At 43.5% G+C, this 24,132-nt stretch overlaps 1 protein-coding gene across 1 annotated transcript; it reads right to left on the bottom strand.

Annotated features, from left to right (window-relative positions):
* Positions 1–1,054: 1,054 nt before the first annotated feature.
* SELPLG (selectin P ligand) lies at positions 1,055–12,912 on the bottom strand. The gene is made up of 2 exons (XM_072600206.1): positions 12,755–12,912; positions 1,055–2,999 (listed from the first exon to the last, which is right to left on the bottom strand). Exon 2 carries the CDS (start codon positions 2,992–2,994, stop codon positions 1,768–1,770), a length of 1,227 nt encoding a protein of 408 aa, XP_072456307.1. The 5' UTR covers positions 2,995–2,999; positions 12,755–12,912; the 3' UTR covers positions 1,055–1,767.
* Between the last annotated feature and the right edge of the window lie 11,220 nt (positions 12,913–24,132).

Raw genomic sequence — 24,132 nt, 5'->3', positions numbered from 1 at the left:
AATGAATGTTGAAAACTATTTTTACATGTAATTGGGGAAAACATAAAATGCTATTAAGGGGAAAAATAGGAAAAGATGAGTTTTGGCCTAATCTTGCCAAGAACCAGGCCTCGACTTGACTTCCTGATCATTCAGACACCATGATGTCTGTACTCAGGCCTTCCTGTTCTGCCTCTGTGTTGCTTGGTTCTGAAATAAGTGAATTTTGGCCTGATTTTGTCCCTTCCTGGCCATCTCCTCACCATTAGAATGTAAGCTCATTGGGGGCAAGATGGAGCTGCTTGCCTGGATTTGTATCCCAGTACTTAGCACCTAGTAAGCACTTAATGTTCCATCTATCTGTTCATCCATCTGTCATCTGTCTATTTATCTATTTATCCATTCCCCCATCCATCTATCATATCCATCCATCCATCTATCATCTATCTATCCATCCATTCATCTATCATCTATCTATCTATCTGGGGCAGCTAGATGGTACAGTGGATGGAGCACCAGTGCAGGAGTCAGGAGGACCTGAGTTCAAATCTCACTTCAGACACTTGACACTCACTAGCTGTGTGACCTTGGGCAAGTCACTTAACCCCAATTGCCTCATCTTGGGTCATCTCCAGTCATCCTCATGAATATCTGGTCTCTCGTTCAAAACAAAGTCAAGTGCAAGTCATGTCATCATTTCTCTAATGGCATGGTCTTCTTCAGCAACAAAGGACAAACACACACATCTAGCTATATGCTGAGTATGTATGTATGTACATATTTATGTATGTATGTAGCTAGCTAGCTAGCTACAGTTTCTCTTTAACCTTACAAGTCTGTTTCTTCCCCAAAGAACTCCACTCCCCCTCTCCCTCAAGGGACCTACTCATCTGGTTTCTCATGAGAACACAGTGACTTCATAATGGAAGTGTAATTGGTGAGAAAAATAGGACAAGCCTTTATTGCCACCATTGTACACTCCTGCACATATATACAATCACATATTCCAGTCTAGAAAAAATAAAATGTTTTGATTCCTTCTGTGACCAAGAAGCGATCTTAGATTCTTGAAGATGATGCCAGAAGAGAGAAAACTTTGGCAGGTTCTACAAGGGTCTCAGGAGGAGATGGAATGTTTGTGTCCAAGGACGGGACCAACAAAGTTCAGACTCGCTCCTCTCCAGGCCAGCTGCAAGGTAAAGAGTTTTTCACATCCAGTAACTCTCCAAGAACAACTGCTAAGTTACAGAGAGATTGCAACCAGCATTGGAGGAGGGCATGCTCTTCTCAGAAGAAGCACAGATCCCTAAAGTATTGGGGTAAATAGAAATATCTTCACAAACACATAGATATACACAGGAGAAGCATTTTCTCATTTCCCTGCTCATCATGACCTCCCAAGTTCATAGTGTTCCACTGTTGTGGAACTCAGTTCTCTTAGCAAGGTATTTCCAGGAATGCCTCCTCTCTTTCCCCACACCATACTGGAAATTTCCTTGTCCATTGATCATGTTTAAGAAGTAGAAGCAACCCTAGAGTTTATTTAGTCCAATTCCTCTCTTTTTACATGTGAAAAAACTAAGACCCAAGATAGGGAAGAGATTTGTTGAAGTCTGCTTATCTCCTACAGGAGGTAAGTGGCAATGTCAGAATTTGAACTCAGGTCCTGGAACTCCATATGGTCACCTCTCAGCCTCCTTGGGACCAAGTATTCAGAATTCCTGTGCCCATCTCTCCTGGGCACAGGGCCCACCTTTGTCTGAGAAGAGGCAGGGTGAGTCAGGAGAGTTATGGGAGGAAGCTATGAAGGGTTAGATCATCGCCATCACAGTCCTCCCCGGGGCCTGGGGTAGGCTTTAGAAGCTGGGTCTTGGCACTCGCCGGGCCCCCATTGGCCATGGGTGCTCCCTCACCCTCAGCCATCAGGGAGGAGATGCAGACCATCTCAGTGGGTGAGTAATCCCGAACTGGGTAAGTGTGGCCCTTTTTGGAGAGACGTATGGCCAGGACCACGGTGCAGATCAGGAAGATGGTGGCAATGAGAGCTAAGATAAGGACGGCCAGCAGGCACTGCCTCACTGGGATTTGGTCAGAGAGGAACAGATGGGCAGCGGTGGTCACAGCCACCAGGGCAGTGGTATTGGAGAGGCCGATGAACCCTGTGGCTACCTTGGGCTGGGGAGGATCTGAATGTGCATTGGATGAGGAAAGTGGGGAGAAAGTGGTAGAAAAATTGTGCAGAGGGTGAACTGCAATGAACAAGGCAGAAGCGTTCAGAGAGGAAGCTGGGCTACTGTGGTTAGGTTTGAGCTCTGCTGGGAGGCTGGTGGGTGGTTCCAACATGGTAGCAGAGTGTGTGACCAGCTGCCCCATGGTAGAGGTTACAGTCTCTGTCTTGTCTGTGTCCAAAGTCAAGGTGACCATGGCTGATGGGTCTGTGACTGGTTTCTCTGTGGTAGAGATAGCCACTGTATCTGTGAAGTTATGGAAGACCTGCTGCTCTGGACTTGGGACCTTGGAAGTTGACTCCTCCATGGTAGAGACAACCATTTTTGGCACATCTGTGACCACTTTCTCAGTCGTGAGGTCATGCGTCATCCACTGTGCTGTGGAAGGCAGACCTGAAGTAGGCTCTCTTGGTAGGGGGAGATTCGTGGTTCTATCTGTGGCTTCTGTAGTCAACTCCTCCATGGCCAATTTCCCTTCCACGGCCTCATGTGTCGTGAATTCACCCAAGTCTCCAGTTACAGGTGCACTCATGGTCCCCTGCACTATTCCACTTGTCGTGACTGGTGACAATGTAGTTAAATTCTCTTTCATCAGCTCTGGTGCTGGAGTCTCATAAGTTTCATAATCATCCTCATCCCCAGGGAAAATTGTCTTGGCTCGGTTGTCCAAGGGCTTTATGGCATCTGTTGCTTTACTCTGTATTCCCAGGGTATGGCTGGCTCCTGTGGGCTGCCCATATCCATGAGGCTGGAGGGTCAGGAGGAAGAAGAAAGCTAGTACAGACATGACACCTAAAGAATGAGGAAGAGAAGAGTCAGGGACACTAAGGTCGGACAAGTGGTTTCATTGATTTAGCAGCTCAGTTCAATGACCTGAAGAGGTCGGGGGTAGGGGGGAGGATGAGCCCTAAGGGGCTGTCTACCTCAGAATTCTATGAAAATAGAATCTAGCATCTCCCTAGTGTTTTAAGGTTTATAAAGCACTTTATACACATTATCTCATTGTTTCCTTACCCTAGGAAGCAGGTGCTATTATTATTCCCATTTTACAGATGAAGGAACTGAGGCTTAGAAAGGTGACTTTTCCAAGGTCACACTGCTAGTGTCGGAGGCTGGATTTGAACTCAGGTCACCGTGACTCCAAATCCTATGAACCTATACGTATTCCTGTCCTAGGAACTGAAGAAGATGCTGAGGAGCTGGGAGATGGAGAGGGATACTTTTCCTCTCTTCAGGTATTTGAAGGACCATCATGTGGAAGAGGGAACAGGTTTGTTGTGATTGGCCTTGAAGGACAGAACCAGGAAAATGAAGGAAAGTTGCAGAAAGAAAGAATTTAGTTTAACTGAAGGAAGAATTTTTTGGAGAGACAGTGAGGATACAGATTTGACTAGTGTAGGATATTGGAGGGGCTGGGAAATTGCTTAAATGATATTTTTTGTTGTTCAGTTGTTTCAGTCATGTCTGACTCTTCATGACCCTTTTTGAGGTTTTCTTGGCAAGATACTGGAGTGCTTTGCCATTTCCTTCTCCACCTCATTTTACAGATGAGAAAACTGAGGCAAATAGCGTGAAGTGACTTGCCCAGGGTCACACAGCTAGTAAGTGTCTGAGGCTGCATTTGAACTCAGGTCTTCCTGACTCCAAGCCTGGTGCTCTGTGCCCTCTGATGCCACCTAGCTGCCCTATATCGTTTTTAACAGAGATAATTATATAAAGTCTTTAACACGGGTCAAAAAGTCATAGCTACAAGGAGGGAGAGGTGAGGCCAGATAGCAGTTTGTGTGAAAAAAAATTGAAAGGGTCCCAAGGTTGTGCTGGTAAATATAGAATTCACTTTTAAGTCTAATCTGCAGGGCAGCTAAGTGGCGCCATAGTGCATGGAGCACCAGGCTTGGAGTCAGGAAGACCTGAGTTCAAATCCGGCCTCAGACACTTACTATCTGTGTGACCCTGGGCAAATCATTTAACTCCCATTGCCTCAGCAACAACCAAAAAGTCTGATCTGCATTATTACCATTTCTTCCTTCACTTCCTTAAGTCTAGATAATTAACAAAACAATAAATCAGGTCCTGATTTGATACAACTTAACTGTGGGCTCCCAGTTTGAGCTGGCTTATGCACTTCAGGCTTAATGGACTTCAGGGTCAGTGTAAGGTAATGATGTCTCAGGACATGCAGAAAACTAAAGCAATCTCTGGCTGCATTAAGAGCCACCCAGTGCCAGGTGTGGGGACGCTGTCCTGCTGTGCTCTACACTGATCACGCCACGTTGATAGGGCATTTGTAAACGTTGCATTTGCAACATTGACTTATCAGAGGAAGATGGCCAGACATGGAAGGAGACCAGGAAGTTATCATAAGACAAGTAGTTAAAAGACGCAGACCCCTGATCAATGCAATGGACAGCCAGGACTCCAAAGGTCCAATAACGGGGCATGTTACTGATGCCCAAGAGACAACAGAAGGACTCAAGGTGCAGAATGAGGCAGACATTTTTGGACAACGCCAATGCAGGGTTTAAATTGACTATATTTGTGCAAAAGATTTTCTTTTTCTCTGAAAGGAGGGGAAGGGAAGGGAAAAAGGAGAACTACCAATAATATTGACAAAGAATAAAAATATGGGATAGAAAAGAGGATCCCTGAAGCATTTAAAAGAAAATGCACTTAAGTGAACAGAAAGTTCAGAGAAACACAGACAAGTGGGACAGCTCTGAAAGTAATGTGGAAATATACATACATACATATATAATTCTACGTTATACCTATATAATTCCACATTATATACATATATAATTCCATGTTACTTTCAAAGTGTGTGTGTGTGTGTGTGTGTGTGTGTATACTTGTATATATAAAGCAAGCAGTACATAGTAGAGATTCACAATTAAATACATAATCATTTTTTCTGTTCTACTTTGTATATAGAAATGCTCTTTTTTTCATATTTAAATGAAGAATAAAATAATACTTTTAAAATTAATGTAACCAAGATGTTTTGCTTTGAGAAGTTACGGTCAGTCAACAAAAGCTTATTAAATACTGACTACATGCCAGGTACCATGCTAAGCTCTGCTCTGGGAACATAAAAAAAGGGGGAAAAAAGAGTCCTTGATCTCAAGTAATATTTATTGTAACAAGGGAGAAAACATGTATAAATAAATTGGTATCTCTAAGTTATATACAAGTGGTAGAGTGGATAGAGTGCCAGACCTGGGATCAGAGATATTTATCTTCCTGAGTTCAAATCTGACCTCAGACACTAGCTGTGTGTCCCTGGGCAAGCCACTTAACCTGGTTTGCCTCATTTTCCTCATCTGTAAGATGAGCTGGAAAAGGAAATGGCAGACCACTCCAGTATCCTTACTAGGAAAACCCCAAACTGGGTCATGAAGAGTTGGACATAGCTGAATCAATACGCAAATCATGGGGTGGTTGTGAGGAAATTGTTTTGCAACTCTTTAAAGTATCATTTCAACCCTAAGATGCTATGGTTCATAAAGACGGCTTTGGTGTACTTGCTGGCCTACTTCAAGTCTGCATACAGAACCTTCTGTCTCTTGTCTACTCACATATGGCCATGCCTGGCTGCATTCCATCCTTTTCTTTGTCTAATAGAATCCCAAACTTCCTTTAAGGCTCAGTTCAAGTGACTTAGGATCACAGATCTAGAGGGATCTCAGAGATTATAGAGGGTGGGGAGGACCAGCTCCCTTCATTTTATACTTGAGGAACCTGGGTTTCAGGGACATGAAGCAATTTGTCTGGATCTACACAAGTAATTTGAACCCAGACCCTTAGACTCCAAAGCCAGTCTTGATTCCATTAGTGTTGTTACTATTATTGTTATTGGGGAAGCAGGACAAGGTTCTAGAAGCCCCTGGGAAAGGAACCTCTCAGAAAATTTGGACAAGCCTCTGTTTTTTTCTCCCTAATTCCAGTCTGAGTGGAACAGTGAGAGGGCCTGGGTTCAAATCTCAATTCTGCCAATTGCTACCTGTGTAACCTTGAGAAAATCTTTCTCCCTCTCTGAGCCTCAGTTTTCTCCTCTGTAAAATGAGAAGGTTTGGCTAGATGATATCTGGGGTTCCTTCCAACCCCAAATCTATGATCCTGTGAGCCTTGCAGTCTTGGGCACAGGTCCATGCTGGCCACGTTGGCTCCCTCAATCTGCTCTCCTTGGCCCTGTGGAAGAAAAGAACTAGATCCAGGAGGACCTTGCCCTAACAAAATGTCTCCATGGCAGCAGAAGCACAGAGGGATTGTTTCAGAGGAGAAGCTGACCAGAAATCAGGCCTAGGGTGGAGCTAGGGGCCAGTTACAGGAAGATTGAGTTCAAAACCACTTCCTGGAAACTGGAGGGTGTCATAGGGCATTAGAGCACCCACTGTTTCTCTGGAGGTGTTGTGGCATCTTCACTGAAGCTGAGCATCCTAATTTGGGAAAGAGGTTCCCATGAGACTACCCTCCTGACCTGAGGAGAGGTTGATGGACAGGCCAATACTTAGTAGGAGATGAGGCCTGGAATAGGATAGATTCTTCATCTCCCCCCTCACCACACACACACACACACATGCACACACACACACAAACACAAACACACATATATACACACATATTTCCCATACTCAGGGGCATTCAGCCTGGAGAGTTCAAGAACCTGGCACTCAAAATTCCCCAGGGACACTTCATTTCCACAGGGAACAACATAAAGAGATGGGCAGAAAGCTCTCTTCTGGGAGGGAGCCACCGTGGCCAAGGTAATGATCCATGATCAGAGATAGCAGGGGCTCTAGAATATAGAAGGTCACAGCCATCTATCCATCCAAACAGCTCACTGTCTTCTCATATCTCTCCTTTTAATTCCTTGAGAAGATGGTCTACAATTGGTGTCTCTACTTTCTTTCTTTTTATCTTCTTCTTAACTCTCATCATTCATCAAAAACTGTTCTCTCCAAAGTTATCGAAGATCTCTTAATTGCCAAATCTAACAATCTTTTTGTAATCATCATCTTTCTTGACTTCTCTGCAGTCTTTAATGCTGTCCATCACCCTCTTTCCAGTTTCCTTGATTCTACTATCTCTTGCTTTTCCTCCTACCTATCTGACCACTCTTTTTTAATCTTCTTCACAGGATCTTCATCCAGGAAATGCCCATAACTCGGTCCTGGTGACTCTCCTCTCCCTGTATACTATTTCACTTGTTGATCTTGGTGGATTTGATGATCATATCTAAGCCCATGTTTCTCATATATATAGCCTCTCTCCTCACCTCCGGTCTCATATCTCTAACTACTTACTGAGAATCTCAGACTGAATTCCTATAGACATCTTAAGCTCAACATGTTCAAAACTGAACTCACTATCTTTCCACCCAAATATTCCCCTCTTCTTAACTTCCCTATTATTGTCTAGGACAATGTCATCCTCCCAGTCCCTCAGGCTCAAAACCTAGGTGTCATCATTTCTCATTGTCATAACCAAAGTGTTGCCAAGGCCTTGCAATTTCACCTTTGCAGCATCTCTTGTTCATTTCACCTTTGCAACATCTCTGGTCAATTTCACCTCTGCAGCATCTCTTACCCATTTCACCTCTGCAGTATTTCTTGTCCATTTCACCTTTGCAACATCTTTGTTTGATTTCCAGCATCTCTCAAATACTCATCCTTCTCTCCTCAGACACTGCCCCCACCCTGATGCAGACCCTTATCACCTCACACCTAGATCATTGCAATAGTTTGGGGTGGGGGAAAGGATCTGCCTGCCTCGAGTCTCTCCTCACTCCAATCCGTCCTCTACTCTGTCAAATTAATTTTCCTGAAACACAGTTCTGACCAAGTCAGTCCTCTACTCAATAAGCTTCAGTAGATCCCTATCACCTTCAGAATCAAATATAAAATCCTTCATGTAGCATTCAAAACCCCTCATCACCTGGCTACCTCCCACCTTTCTTGTCTGCTTACATCTTACTCACCTGAGGTACTGTGAGATCCAGTGACAATGGGCACAATGATAGGCTACTTTCTGTTACTCAAACAAAACCCTCCATCATCGTGTTTTGGTGCCGTTTCTCTGGCTATTGCCCAGGCTTAGAACGCTCTCCCTCTTCCTCTCTACCTCCTGGCACCACTGGCTTCCTTCAAGGCTCAACAAAACCTCCACATTCTGTAGGAAACCTTTCCTGGTCCTTTCCATCATTTGAGTACCTTCCCTTTGGGGATTATCTCCAGGTTTTCTTGTCTATATGTTGTTTGCATATAGTTGCTTACATGTTGTCTCCACCATTAGAGTGTGAGCTACTTGAGAGCAGGGACTGTCTTTTATCTTTCTTTGTATCTCTAAGTGCTTGCCAGGCAGCTAAGCAGCACAGTGGACAATGCCCCAGTTCTGGACTTAGGAAGACCCTAGCTCAAATCTGGCTTACTTACTTACTAGGCAAGTCAATGAACCCTATTTACTTCAGTTTCCCCATATATAAAATGAGCTAGAGAAGGAAGGGATGAACCACTCCAGTATTTTTGTCAATAAGACCCTGTAAGTAAGGAGGATTTTCATATCCTTTTAGAGTCAAGTTTCTCAGCATCCATGGTCATGGCAATGTCTAGTTTCCAGGTGTTGGATAATAACTCCTAGAATAGTCTCAAGGATCCTAGATGGCAATTCCTAAAACCGTAGTGAGAGGCAGTCCTACTGAGGCTGTGCTATGAGATCTGGGGGTGACATAATTGATATTTACTATGCTTGTACAGAATGATGATATTGCTAAAGTTAACCTGTCAGCTTAATGTCAGTAAGATGCCTTCTTTGTCTGTTGTCCTATAAAGCAAGTGGCCACTGGTCAGTGAGTGGGGAAACCACAGGGAACCCATAGGGGAATCTGTGTGTGCCTTGACTGGCCCCATCAAGGCTTGAGGGGATTTAGGAGAGTGCATAAATTGTGCCCATCTCAATTAACCCCATTGAGACGTAGGGGTAGTTGCCCCGCCCTTTTCTCTGGTCCCTGTGAGAAGGGTGATTAGGGAATGCTGTAGGAGTTAGTGTTCCTATTCTCAGTAACCCTTCTGAGAAGACTAGACTAGAATAAAGCTGATTATTAACCCCACTGAAGGTGTCTGCCTGTCTGACCAGTTCAAGAGTGAACCTGTTAGAGACTGAAGTCTGAAACCTCCAGTGCCTCCTGGGTGTTATCTGTGAAACAAACCCCAAACGGAGGCATGAAGAGTCAAACACAACTGAAACTACTGAAAACAACACTTAGCATAATGCTTGGCACATAGCAAGGAGCTTAACAAGTACTTGTTAATTGATTGACTGAGTAGGAGGGAACTCAGAACAGAAACTATAAAGCTAGAACTCAGAGCACAGAATGCTACAATTCCGGACACAGAAGTTGAGAGATTTCAAACTTAGAAGGAAACAGTACATAAAATGTCACAACATTAAACATAAAATGTTACAAAATACAACATAGATGTCACAGAATATCACATCTGGGAGGGGTCTTAGATATCCAGTCTCACATTATTAAGGCAACAGAAAGGGCTTATGACTAGCTAGGTGGTGCCATAGCACACAGAGCACTATACCAGGAGTCAGGAATAACTGAGTTCAAATTTAACCTCAGACACTTATTAGCTACATGACCCTGGGCAAGTTCCTTCACTTCTGTTTGTCTCAGTTTCCTCATCTGTAATATGAGGATCATAAGAGCACCTACCTCCCAAGGTTGCTTTAAGAATCAGAAATAATATCTGTAAATCACCTTATAAACTTTAAAACACTCTATAAATGTTAGCTTATTATTTTATAGCAGGCCATAATTTTTATATATAATTTTTATATATTAATTAATTAATATTTTATATATTATTTTGTATCCCAACTCTTGCTTTGTTCTCTCTCCTAAGACAGTGATCCAAGTAAATCCTCTGCTTTCAGTACCCAGGCTCATAAGGGTTGGGAAGGTTAGGGAGTCAGATCAGCTTGTGGTACCAGGAATGGAAGGGTAGAAGTGGGATCCCCAGCCTCTTTGTATAAGTTCAATGTCATAGAAAGAGCCCTGAAAATAAGAGTCAGGAGACATGGGTTCATATTTCAGCTCTTGTACCTTCTGGCTGTGTGACTTTAATCTTACATCTATAAAATGGGGATAATGATCCTTACACTCCTCACCCCCAAAAGGCTGTTGTTGGAAGGGAAATATTTTATCAAACTTAAAAACTTAGATGAATGTGAATCCTTAGAATGACTCTTTCCAATTTGTCTCTCCCTGGGCCTGATTGAAACAGGAAGGGTAGGCCAGTCTAGGATCAATAAAGTACCAAGGAGAGGGTGCCGAAGAGACAAGTCTCTACAGATAACCCTTAGGATTGCAGAAATCATTTCATCCATTCCTACCCCTCTCTTTATTCCATACATAAGGAAACTGAGGCCCGGAGATGCAAAGTGACTTCTCTAAGGTATCTTAAGTCATAACTAACAGAGCTGGGATTCGAACTCTGACTCTAAATCCAGAGTTCTTTTTGCTGTCTGATGCTAACTCCTCAGATATAGTCTGGGTAGCGCATGGAGACATGTGGGCAAATGAGAGCATGGCCAGGAACAGGAAACAAGAGAAAAGGGCTTACTGGAAATCCCAACCTACCACCCTAATCATCCTTCGTCCCCCAGGGTCCTCTAGGAAACAACTTCTGTGTCTCAGTTTCCTTATCTGTAAAATGACTCAATGACTGGACTAGCTCTAAATCTATGTCACCGATAGCACATCCTGCCTCCCTCCACCAGTTGCTAGCCTCCCGCTCCTCCCAAATGCCTAATTTTGGATGTGTCTTGTATATATTTGTAATTTATTTGTCCCCCATTGGGATATAAGCTTGTTAAAGGCAGGGTATGTTTCATGTTTGTCTTGGTATCTCTGGCACCTCAAAATAGGGCCAGGCCTAGAATAAATGCTTGTTGGTTAACTGTTTGTTGATTGATGCACTGATTTAAGGACACCTTTGTTGGTCTTGGACCCTGTCATCTAAATGTTGTGGCTGGGAAAATGGCCTTGGCTTTACTCTGGATCTTGAGGGTCACCCACTCCTGGGATGATGGAGCAGGTTAGGATGGAGTGGACTGTGGCTGCCTAGCCCAGGCCCAAGCTTTCTTCCCATGAGTGTGTGGATCCCCAGACACCATCCTCATCCCCAAGAAGACCTGCAAGGGTTTCAACCGCCACCAGACTGTGACTTCGAGAGAAAATTAGAGGCTTTCTAGAAGTCAGACCATCCAGGCAGCACGGCCCCTTCCGGTGTCTGTGGGTTTCAATCACCCCTGATCAACCTGGCCTGCAGCCAACCATACCAGGCAGAGAGAGGCTGGTGGCAGAGGGCAAGCTTAGGAACGAGCACTTGCGATGGGCTGCCTTGCCGTATCCTGGGAAGAAGCAAGGGGAGTAGATCCACCTTCTTCCAAGGGAGCCATACCACAGGAGGAGTTCTCAAAGAGAGGGTGGGACCTGAGTCCTATAGAGGAAGGAAGGGTGTCCACCCACCAGGAGGGTGCTGAGGGCGTTGCCTGGTATATTCACTGGACACCCCAGCCTATCTCTCAAGGTATCAGAGTCCATTGGGCCATAATAAAATAGAAAATGTCCAGATGGAAAAAATCTTTGAAGTCCTTTGGAACATGGGTTCTTAATTGCGAGTCAGTTAATTTTTAAGGAGTGTGTGAATTTTGATGGAGAGAAAAAATCCATCTTTATTTCACTAGAATTGTTTTCCTTTGTCAGTTTGTGTTTTTTGCATTTAAAAGCACAAGTTTAAGAAGGGGTCCCTAGGTTTCACCTGTACCCAAACTGAGGAGCAAGAGATAGGAGACTTATAGAAAGGAGGGTGCATTGCTAAGGTCTCACAACTAGGAAGGAGCAGAACCCAGACTATTAGGCATTCTACCAATCTGGAAAACTTGAAGGGAGCCAACAGTAGGACAGACTGAGCATGCATGAAGGCAGGGTAGGGACTAGACCTTTGACTTTACTGGTACGGGGAGCTCCCTCTGCCAATGCAGGTTTCTCTGCAGTTTATAACGTCGGGTTTTGTCTGAGGCATTGAGAAATTCAATGACTTCCTCAGGAGGATCACCCAGGAGGATCGTGAGCTCTGATTTCCTGGTTTGGAGGCCAGCGCTCTATCCACTATGACACACTGTATTTTAATACATAAAGCAAAAATCCTTTCCTGTGGCAGCTTGTAAGCTTCCCATGATTAGACTTTTCTCTCCAAGTCTAGTGTTCTGCCCATCGGCTTACCCTGCCTCCTGATCTAGGGGGTATCTTTGTGGAAACAAGGAATGGGGTTCAGCTCCAAGCACTAAACTCAATCTGAAAGTTCACCAGACTAAAGAAAAGGTGGCATCCTCTCCATCATCACAGCAAGACCAAGGTTATCTGGTCCTAAAGGACCCAATGGACCCTGCCGAGGTTTGCTGAGCCTTGGAGATACCTATCTGCAGCATGGAGGCCCAAGGTGTCCTCCCCTCCCCTCTACACATGCCTGGCTTACCGTCTTCAGCAGACCGTGGAAGAGAGACCAGTGGGGTGTCTCTGAACCTCAGACCAGGACAGGTTGCACGCTAACTGCTTCACTGCTGTGGCGACATTCTATGCCCATGGAGACAGAGGGTCCTCGGAGAGATTGGTGGCACTACCTGCCTGAGTTTCTGCTCTCCAGCTCTGTGCGAAAGGAGGAAGCAAGACTGTGGTTGAGGCCATGTGACAGCACCCTCCCATCCCCTCCTTGTTTATCAGACCCTTTGTAGCAGAGCTGAGTAAGACTTGGAAGGGAAGCGAGCAGAGGGGGCAAGGGGTGGGGTGGTGGCAAAGACCTCTGGGGTTTGGAAACACATTGCATGGCTCATCAGCCAAGCTTCCATTTAAGTGGTTGGAGGACCATGAGGGCCAGTTTAGAACCATCAGAGACATGGAGGGGTTGCCTGGTACTGGCCTTCTAAGGAACCCAGTGATGGAGCAGGGAGAAAGAGCTTCATTGTCAAGAGGGCTACGCCCAGTGCTACAGGGTGAGTGAAAATGTTTGCCCCTGTCTCAAAGGGAAGGAGGAATCAGATAAGAAATAGGGTCAAGTTCTCTATTTTAGCTTACAGGAATGAAAAATCAGACCCAGAATCTTCTTTGAGGTTATGCAAAAGTAAGGCAAGATAGAGAATTTTTTTTTTTAAAAAAAAGCTTTTTACATTCATTCATTCATTAAAATAAAAATTTAAACATGTCTACTGTATTAATATTCAGAGACTAGTGATTAAGTATAGCTGTTACTATTTTGTAAATAATGTTTTATTTTTTCCAATTACATGTAAAGATAGTTTTCAACATTCATTTTTAGAAGATTGTGAGTTCCAAATTTTCCTCCTCTCCCTCCCCCCTCCCCAAGACAGCAAGCAATCTGACATAGGTTATACATGTGCAGTCATGGAAACATATTTCCACATTAGTCATGTTGTAAAAGAAGAAATAGAAAAAAGAGAAAAGACACACACACACACACACACACACACAAAGTGAAAATAGTATGCTTCCATCTGCACTCAGACTCCATAGTTCCATCTCTGGATGTGGATAGCATTTTCCATCATGAGTCCTTTGGAATTATCTTGGATCATTACTTTGCTCAGAAGAGCTAAGTCAGTCATAGTTGATCATCACATTACTGTATACAATGTTCTCCTGGTTCTGCTCACTTCACTCAGCAGCAGTTCAAGTAAATCTTTCCAGGTTTTTCTGAAGTCTGCCTGCTCATCGTTTTTATAGCGCAGTAGTATTCCATTACATTCATAAACAGTAACTTGTTTCAGCCATTCCCCAGTGGATGGGCATCCCTTCAATTTTCAACTCTTTGCACCACAAAAAGAGCTGCTATAAATATTTTTGTCCATGTAGATCCTTTCCCCTTTTTTATGATATTGCTGGATCAAAGGGTATGTGCACAGAGTATGCCCTTTGGCTAGTTTCAAATCACTTGCCAGAATGGTTGGATCAGTTCAAGTACTTACTTTTTATTTCAATAAGATCATAAAACACAGAACATTAATGCTGAGAGAGATCTTAGAGAGTATCTGTCAGAGCTTGAGTGTAGAATGTCAGAGCTGGGAGGAACCTTAGAACATGGAATGTCAGAGCTGCAAGGAACCTCAGAATATAGAATGTCAAAGCTCAGAAGGATCTTGGAATGGAAAATTTCAGAGCTGGGATAAAGCCTTAACTCATAGAATATTTGAGTTGGGAGAGATCTTAGAATGTTAGTGATGGAAGCAATCTTAGATTATAGAATTCTATTAAATTCAACAAACATTCATAAATGCGCATGTCTATTTTGTGCTAGGTTCTGTGCTAAGCACTTGGGATACAAAAACAAGCAGGCAAACAAAACTGTGAGTCATAGCACTAGTTTCTCATCTCTGATGTCACAGGTAGTAAGATTCTGGGAACTGACCAGCAGGGCCTGAGCTATATACAAGCATGGGTTATATAGAAGGATCTAGAAAAGAACAGAAGGAAGGAGCCAAAACAGAGACAGCCTATTTCAATAAAGGGTAGCAACCCCCTGTCTTAAAAGAAAGAAAAAGTGAAAGGGCGGGGGGAGAAGGAAGGAAGGAAAGAAGGAAGGCAGGATGGCAGGAAGGAAGGGAAGGAGGGAAGGAAAGGCAGAGGGAGAAAGACAAGAAAGAAAGAAAGAAAGAAAGAAAGAAAGAAAGAAAGAAAGAAAGAAAGAAAGAAAGAAAGAAAGAAGGAAGGAAGGAAGGAAGGAAGGAAGGAAGGAAGGAAGGAAGGAAGGAAGGAAGGAAGGAAGGAAGGAAGGAAGGAAGGAAAGAAAGAAAGAAAGAAAGAAAGAAAGAAAGAAAGAAAGAAAGAAAGAAGGAAGGAAGGAAGGAAGGAAGGAAGGGAGGGAGGGAGGGAGGAAGGAAAGAAAGAAAGAAAGGAAGGAAGGAAGGAAGAAAGAAAGAAAACAGGTAGTGTTTTTTGTTTGTTTCCTTAATACTATGGTAAAAAGTGGTCTCAGCATTAAATACCAAACATATCCTAGACCAGTGATAGCAAAACCTCGAAGCCTGGCTGTGGCAATCCGCACTGGGCCAGCATGGGCAATGGGGGAAAACACAGGCCAATATAAATAGCTCTCAATTAGTAATCCCCCTGCCCTCCTCTATCTTGTCTCCCCAAGTTCTCTCCAAACAAAGAGTGGGGCTTGCCACTGTGTGCCAAGTTGGAGCCCCTAGACAGAAGAGAATGTTTCAGGAAGGGTTTCTTTTGGCCACAGAGCTATAGGGTAAAACGAGGACCCAGTCTAGCTAGGTGTTTGGTCAGAAGGTAGGTGAGTCTCATCCCAGGGGGAAAGTAGCTGTTGGGGCCAACGGTTCCAATGTGCAGAGTCCTAACTAGGAAGGCTTGTGCCAGGGGCAAATTGGTAGGAGTGGGGGTAGGGTTGGAGGAGCAGAGGACTGTCTGTTCCCACATGTCTGTGTACCCTCACAGAGCCTGGCCTATGGCACCCTGGGAAGAAGAAAAGGGGGAAGATGAAGGGAATAAGCATTTCTGTAGCACCTACTATAGACCAGGCAGAGGCAGCAGGTGGCAAAGTAAATAGAGCTCTGGGTCAGGTCAGGAAGACTCGTCTTCTTGAGTTCAAATCTGTGACAATTAAAAGGGTTCGAGAGATGTAGTTTCTGGTAATTTAATTATTTTATTAATAAGGCCAGCACATTATGAATAAAAGGATGATCATTTGGCTTTCTTTTTCTGTCTAATGTAGCATCCAACACTTACTAGCTGTGTGACCTTGGGCAAATCATTTCACCCTGTTTACCTCAGTTTCCTCATCTATAAAATGAAATGGAGAAGGAAATGACAAACCACCCCAATATCTTTCCCAAAAAAAAAAAACCGAACCCAAATGGGGTCACCAAGAGTCAGACATGACTGGAATCACTGAGTAACAGCTACAGAAACCTGCCGGGCACTGTGATAAGCACACAGTGTGTTTTATTAGGGCATTAAGCAAGTCCAAGAGAAGAAGGGATTCAATGGGATGGGACCCTAGGAGCTGTGGCCCGTGGGCCCATGGGCAGGAAGAACATCCCAGGGGAAACTCCTAGAGACCTTGAGCTGATCACCACACTAACTCTAATAACCAGAGGGAAGGGAAGGGCAAAGTTGATTCTGGGAAGGCAGGGACTCCTCTGCCTTTGTCAGACAGAAGAGGGGTAGTGTGGTATAGTATGTAGGGTAGGCAGTAGCTTGATAGCTTTGAAGGCAAAGTCAAAAGGAGTAACTAACTGACCTTCCCTTTCTTGGAGTGGCAGGGGACCACAGGAGTGAAACATTACATACACTGTCAGATCTATAGATGAGTTGATTATTTTTTGCTGAACTGTTTCATCCCCCACCCCAACTCCCAGGGGGGATATGTTTGGAAATAAAGGTCATGTAAAACAAAAGATATCGATAGTTTTTAAAAGATAGGGCTGAGTCAGACGAGAAAATGGCAATTACATCTGTTTAAAAATGAGTGAGTAATTATAAAGCACTTATCACAATTGCCTGGCACATAGTCAGTGCTTAATTAGTGCTTGTACTCTCTGCCCCCTTACCAGGGATCCCAAGCTCCTCAAGGGGAAACATTTGGATACATCTCTGTAGTTTATTAGATCAGAGATCTAGAGCTGGAAAAGACTTCTGAGGCTTCTGAGTCCAATCTTCTCATTTTACAGATAAATAAGCTGAGGCCAAGAAAGAGTAAGTGACTTACTAAGGGACACACAAGGAGTGTCAGAGGCAGGATTGGAACCCAGGTCGTCTGACTTGAGAGCCAGTTCTCTTTCTTCTATACCATGATGCCTCCTGGATACAGAATTAGAGAATCTAGGTTCAAATTCGGACTTTTCTTCTTACAAATCCTGTGATCTTAGGAAGATTGCTACGCTGACCTCAGAAAAAACAGAAGATTGAACCTGGTGAACTCTAAAGTTACTCTTACTCCCCAAACCCTGTAATCCAAACTGGCTCGCTTTGGGAGTCTTATACAATGTTCAGTCATTTCAGACTCTTCATGACCTCCCCCATTTGGGGTTTTCTTGGCAGATATTGGAATGGTTTACTATTTCCTTCTCCAACTCATTTCACAGATGAGAAAACTGAGGTAAACAAGGTGAAGTGACTTGCCCAGGGTCATGCAGCTATTAAGTGTCTGAGGCCAGATTGGAACTCAGGTCTTCTTGGCTTTAGGCCAGCACCCATCCACTGCACCACCTAAATTTGATTTCTGCTTCGCCCACCACCACCACCATGTTTTATAGACATCTGCCCCCTGACCCTTGGTCATATTACCCACTCCCCTTCCCTACTCCACTAAAAAACCTTCATCTTGTTGTTTCCCTGGTGGGTTAACCTCCCTAAGCCTTAGTTTTCTCACCTATTCAGTATCTCTGATCCCTTTGGACTCCTCCAAAACAGAACTCAGACACCAGCTCCAAGTCTTTCCTGACCCTCTCCCCTGATTCTGAATTTACAAAAATAGACAATAATAAGGACAGTCCCTTTCACCCATGCCTTTGTACTTCCAAAGAATTCTCACAACCCTGAGGAGGGAAATTGAGGCTCACAAGGGGTTAAAGTTGCATTCCAGAGCTCATGGCTAAAAGGTGGTGGCAATATGGGGTCCAGAGATGAGGCCCTCCACAGTCTCAGTTCCACACTCCTAGTGCCCTCAACAACTCATGACGAAACCTACAAATGTTGAGACTTGAGGATAGCGTCTTTTTCTGAGTCTGTCGCTCCCCTTTGGGAACGAAGATGTGAGGGGACCAAGCCCACCCCTAGACTTCCCCTTTCGGTCTTCTGCCACTCAGACTGAAACCCATCACATCCTTAGTGAGATCAAACCAGGACATCTTTGAGGTCTAGGTTCTCTCTGAGCATCCCCAGGGTGGCAGGGACAATTCCTGCGAAGGCGGAAGACTGCAGAGAACATCGACTGCAGCTCGGGCTCTGGAAAGAGACTCTGGTTTCTCTCTCTGCCTCTGCCACTTACTCATTGTGTGACTTGGGGTGAGCTGGTGCCTCTGGGAGCTTTCGCTTCCCCCTCTGGAAACTGAGGGGCTGAGGGATGCAGAAGAGAGATTAGCATTTTCATGTAGTGTGAATTATGGATGTGAAAATCTTCATTTTCTTGGATGTTTGCTAAGATAAAAATAAAAAAGAATGAGAAATCCGATGTATAACCTATATCAAAGTGCTTGCCTTTTTAATGGGAGGGGGGGAAGGGAGGAAGGGAGAAAAACTGAAACTCAAAATTTTAAAAACTAATGTTAAAAATTGTTTGTAACTGAGGGAAATAAAATACTAAATAAGATTTCTTTTTTAAGAAAAAAAAGATAAATCCAATCCTAAAGGAAAAAGAAAATTCGAGGCCATAAACCTCTTGAAAATGGTATTATTTCATTTCTATCAGCATATGCAATACCTAGCATTGTACCTAGCACCTGGTAGGATAGGGACCCAGCTTGCAATTTCATTGATTTAAGAAACTCCTTAGGGAGGAAACCCTTCCTGCATGTAGATCAGCACCAATTCTGAAACTCCCCTGGGACTAAGGCTCCGCCCTGGGGCACAGTCTGGTGTAGTCTACGGCTGGAGATGTAGTCTCAGCTGGAGGAAAATTTATTGGAAGCCACCACGGGGTGGGAGTTTCAGTACTATCCTGTCACATACTCCCAGGTGTTTCCTCCTTGTTTCCAATGTCAACTCCCAACCAAGAGATTTGATTTCTGTTTTGCCCCACCTCCCCCACCAAGTTTTACAGGCATCTGCCCATTGTCCCTTGGTCACATTAGCTTCATCCATCCCTACTCCATCACAATAAACTTTAGCTTGTTTCCCTAGAGTATTAACTGCCCTAAGCCTCAGTTTTTTCATCTGTAAAAGAAGGGAACTCTACAACGTTTCAGGTTCAACTCTAGATTTACAATGTGGTACAGTGGCAAGAGGTCTGGATCAGAAGACAAAACCCCTGGGTTCAAACCCCACCTCTGGTGTTTACTACTTGTGAAATATTGGGAAATCCACTAGTCACTTAATGTCTTAGTTGAAGGGAACGTGTTGACCTGAATTCAAAGAGGGCTTTCTCTCCTAGGAGTTCCCTAAACCAATGAAATTACCAGCCTGATGATTTATGTCCTTGGATCTCAATTTCTTTATCTAGAACACAAGGGTTTGTACTCGATAGCCTCTGAAGTTCCTCTCATCTCTAGAAATGGCCTTCTAAGGCAATCTAGAACAATCCTATCAACATCTTTTAAGCATGTGTCAGGCACTGGACTAAGTTCTGGGGATACAAATAATAAAAAGAAGGACAGACTCTGCCTTCAAGGAACTTATGATACAAAGGGGGAAATAAGACGCAAAAGGAGTCAGGAAAGGGATACCAGAAGGTACCTGGCCAAGCAGAGAAGCAGATGCATAGTTGAATGGGCTGAGAGTCCAGTCACTAGGAATAATTTGGTACTCTGCCCACTTGCCCTCCAGTGAGAGGGGAGAAGGGGTTGAGAGAGGAGGTGTTAATAAGGCTTGAGTTAACTGGGTGATAGGGAGATTAGATATGCTGGGTTTATTCTGGGAGGGGCATCTTGCTCTCTAGAGTTGAAACCAGGCAGGATTAAGAAGTGGAGTGAAGAGCGTTCAGAACATCTTCCTAAAATCCACATGCCCACTTGAATTTTACTGACTTTTCAAAATGACTGGATTGGGAGGGATGTTTGAGTTCATCTCAGTCAGCTTTCTATTAGAGAAGAAGAAAGCAAGGCTCAGGGAGAGAGGAAGGAACTTGTCTGAATTCACTCTGCAAGACATAGATAACTGTAGAACTGGAAGCAGAAATCCAGACGAGAGTCTCCCATTATTCAAGTTCCTAGATGAGCTTGTTATGACAGAGATAGCAATGGGAGACTAAGTTCCCCTTTTTAAAAAATCAAATCAAATCGATATTTTTATCTCTGGAGGAACTCCCTCTCTCAATACATATTGGCACGTTCTCAGCCCCTGACTCTTAGAGGGTTGCCTGGCCCACTGAGTGCTTTGTAGTGAACCAGGGTCATCCAGCTAGTACCTATCAAAAAGTGTCACTTGAACCTGGGGTCTTTGTGACTCAGAGGCCAGGGTTAGGCTACCTTGCCTGTCTAGTTCTCATACTACTCAATGACTTCCAATGCCTATGATCACTGGAATTTGGCTGCTGCAGATGGGAAGCTTCGTATCATGATGCGTTTTAATTCATTCATATGAGGGGAAGGCTAAAAGACCATAAGAAAATGTTCAGAAGCAAAAGAACTCAGGCAAGCGGACAGTGTGGGGAGACAGCCAGGTTGATGAGCCGGCCCTGATCTGCTGGTCTTTGGGCTGTGGCCGGAAGAAGGGGCTGGGAGAGCAGTGATGGTTCTCTGAAGAGGCTTCTCTGAAGAGGCTGCCCCAGATTCAGTGCACTCACTTCCACTGAGCTAGCCCTCATCCATCCCAGTCAGTACCAGACACCTGGCTTGCCATCACTTTTACAAGGCAAAGGGCATGTGTTTTAGAGAAAAGGGCATTCTTCCCTGGTATGTTGGGTTGGTTTCCGTCTTTGTGGTGATTGTATTTATATTTCCAGCTATTTATGTATTTCCTGGCAGCTGGGTGGTGTAGTGGTTAGAGGCTAAGCAGGAAGTCAGGAAGATCTAACTTCAAATCTAGCCTCTGCCTTTTACTGGCTGTGTAAATCTTTCAGATCTTGTAATCTGTTCCTGGCTCATTTTTCCCAATTGTAAAATGGGGATAATAATTGTATCCATCTAACAAATGAGATATTTAGGGGTTTTGTTTACTATTCTTTATTTCCCCTCTCCCTGACTCTGCCGTTTTATTATCTTTTTAAAATTTATTTTTTATAAATTCATTTATTTTCAGTTTTCAACATTCACTTCCACAGAATTTTGAATTTCAAATTTTCTCCCTGCCTCCTTCTTCCCCCCACCCCAGGACTATGTGTATTCTGATTATCCCTTCCCCCAATCTGCCCTCCCTTCTATCATCCCCCCTTATTCCCTTCCCTTCTATTTTCCCATAGGGTAGGATAGATTTCTAAACCCTATTGCCTATTCATAATCATTTAATATCATTTTTGGACTTCAATAGGGGCCAAAGCCTGAATTAATCAACCAGACTGCTTTATTTTGCTCAAAAAAATGCCCTTTCCTCTGTCAGCAACTTCAAAGACTTGTTTATAACAGAGTGGTGGGATTCTTCTTATCTTGATACGCAGAGACAGAGAAAAACAGACATCCTAGGATCATAATTTCCAACTAACTCTACCTTGCCAATTGTCTTGTCTCACTGTGTTTACAACTTATACAACTAAGAAAATTCTTTTCTCATGATAAAGTGTATTTAAGCCTGATCATTCTTGTATCAAGCAGTGAGAAGTTTCCTCCTGGCTCCATGATCATGTATCTGTTAGCATCAAGGGAATAAATAATATGTATTTACGTTATCACCTAGCCTGTTTGCCTCTTTGATTGAACTTTCAAGTTGACATGATATATCTTGTTTCCCAGTTGCATGTAAAAACCACTAACATTCACTTTTAAAACTTTGAGTTCCATGTTCTCTCCCTTTTCTCCTCCCCACCCACCCTCATTGAGAAGCCAAGCAATTCAATATAGGTTCATGTGTAATCATGCAAAATACCTCCTTAACAGTCAAGTTGTGAAAGACTGACTATATCTCCCTCTCTTCTGTTTTGCCCTCCATTTATTCTATTCTCTCCTGTCCCTCTCCCAAAGTGTTTGTTTCTGATTACCCCTTCCCTCTTCTGTTGTCCTCTCTTATCCCCTTCCCCCCTGGTTTCCTGTAGGCAAAGATAAACTGCCATACACAATTGAATGTGTATGTTATTCCCTCCTGAAGCCAAATCCAATGAAAGGAAGGCTTACTTATTCCCTCTCATCTTCCCCTTCCCCTGCATTGTAAAAACTCTTTCTTGCCTCTTTTATGTGAGACAGTTTACTATATTCTACCTCTCCCTTTCTCTTTCTCCTAGTACATTGCTGTCAGCTCTTTTCTTTTTTAGAAACCATCCCTTCATATTCAGCTCCCCCTGTGCCCTCTGTCTCTCTGCCTGTCTTTCTCCATATATATATATGTATATATATACATATATATAATACATACATAAATACATACATACACATGTACATGCACACACACACACACATATATATATATATATATATATATGGGATATATTCCCTCCAACTATCCTAATACTGAGAAACATCTGAGTTATAAATATCATATTTCCATGTAGGAATGTCAACAGTTCAACTTTAATAAGTCCTATATGATTCCTCTTTCCTGTTTACCTTTTCTTGATTCTCTTGATTCTTGTGTTTGAAAGTCAAATTTTCTGTTTAGTTCTGTTCTTTTCAACAAGAATGCTTGGAAATTCTCTATTTCATTGAAGTCCTATCTTTTCTCCTGAAGTATTATACTCAGTTTTGCTGGTTTTAATCCTATCTCCTTTGATCTCTTGGAGGCTTTGGATGCAGGAGCTTTGACTTTGTTATCTTCTTCTGACTATATGTTTTGATCTTCCTCATCACCAATGATGGCAGAAAATACCTCTTCACTGAGAAAGTAAGAATCTATAGTCTGTTTCTTTTTCCCCCATTTGCTCATTTCCCCAGCCAATTACTTGACTTTTGAGCTTTGTTAAGTGGAGGGTTCTAGAAGCAGCCTCAACTTCAGCAGTGGCTGTCACTCTGGGGCTGAGGCTGGGGCCAGACAACATTCCCCTCTCAGCCAGGTGAAAGACCCTTCCCACTGACCTTCAAAGTTGTGTTTAGTGTTTGTGGGTTGAGAACTCTGGAGACTGCAGCAGCCACCAGTGATTCAGTCCCCTATGGCCTGCTCCAGCTCTGCCCACACCGAACTGTACTCCACTCCTAACCAGGTGTGATAGACCTTTCCCATTGACTTTCTAGATTGTCTTGGGCTGGAAATTTGCTTCAGTCTATCATTTTGTGGCTTCTGCTGCTCTAGAATTTGTTTAGAGTAATTTTTGCTGGGTTTTTTGAGGAGTTTGTAGAGAGAGCTCTAACAGGTCTGTGCTTCTACTCCACCATCTTGGCTCTGCTGCCTAAAATTTATTTTATTTAACAAATCTGAATTTTGTCCTTTCCCCTCTCCCCTCCTGCACCTATTGAGAAGGCAAGGAAAACAAAATCCCAAATGATATAATATTTGTGAAGTGCTTAGCATAGTGTCTGGCACACAGTAGTCACTTGATAAATGTTGATTGATTAATAAATGCTTGTTGATTCATTGAATATTACAAGCCTGGAGATGTTAGGTATTGGTCTGGGAGGCCAAGCTGAAGCAAATTGGGATCAAAGCATGGGACAGAGGACTTTTCCAGCCTCAGGCAGGAGGAGCAGGTCTTTCCCAGTGCCCAGACTGGAGACAACCCACAGGAGGGATCAATTAAGTTCTCTGGACTGTTCCAAGGCTAGTCATAGGAAGAAATATGGTTCAAAAGCCTTCTAACATTTGTGAAGTACTTCATAAATGTTAGTTTTAATCATCATTGTACATAACACTATTGTGTTATGTGTTGTCAGTTGTGTCTGACTCTTCACGATCCCACCTGGGGTTTTCTCAGCAGACATAATGGGATGGTTTGTCATTTTCTTTTCTAACTCATTTTACAGATGAGGAAATTGAGGCAAACAGAGTGAAGTAACTTGCCCAGGATCACACAGCTAGTAAGTGTCTGAGGTTGGATTTGAACTCAGGTCTTCCTGACTCCAGGTCCAGTAGTCTATCCACTAGCTGCCCCTGCAC

This window comes from Notamacropus eugenii, chromosome 4, assembly GCF_028372415.1.
Source record: "Notamacropus eugenii isolate mMacEug1 chromosome 4, mMacEug1.pri_v2, whole genome shotgun sequence".
Classification (NCBI taxonomy): Eukaryota; Metazoa; Chordata; class Mammalia; order Diprotodontia; family Macropodidae; genus Notamacropus; species Notamacropus eugenii.
This window is presented reverse-complemented; position numbering and strand designations above follow the sequence as displayed.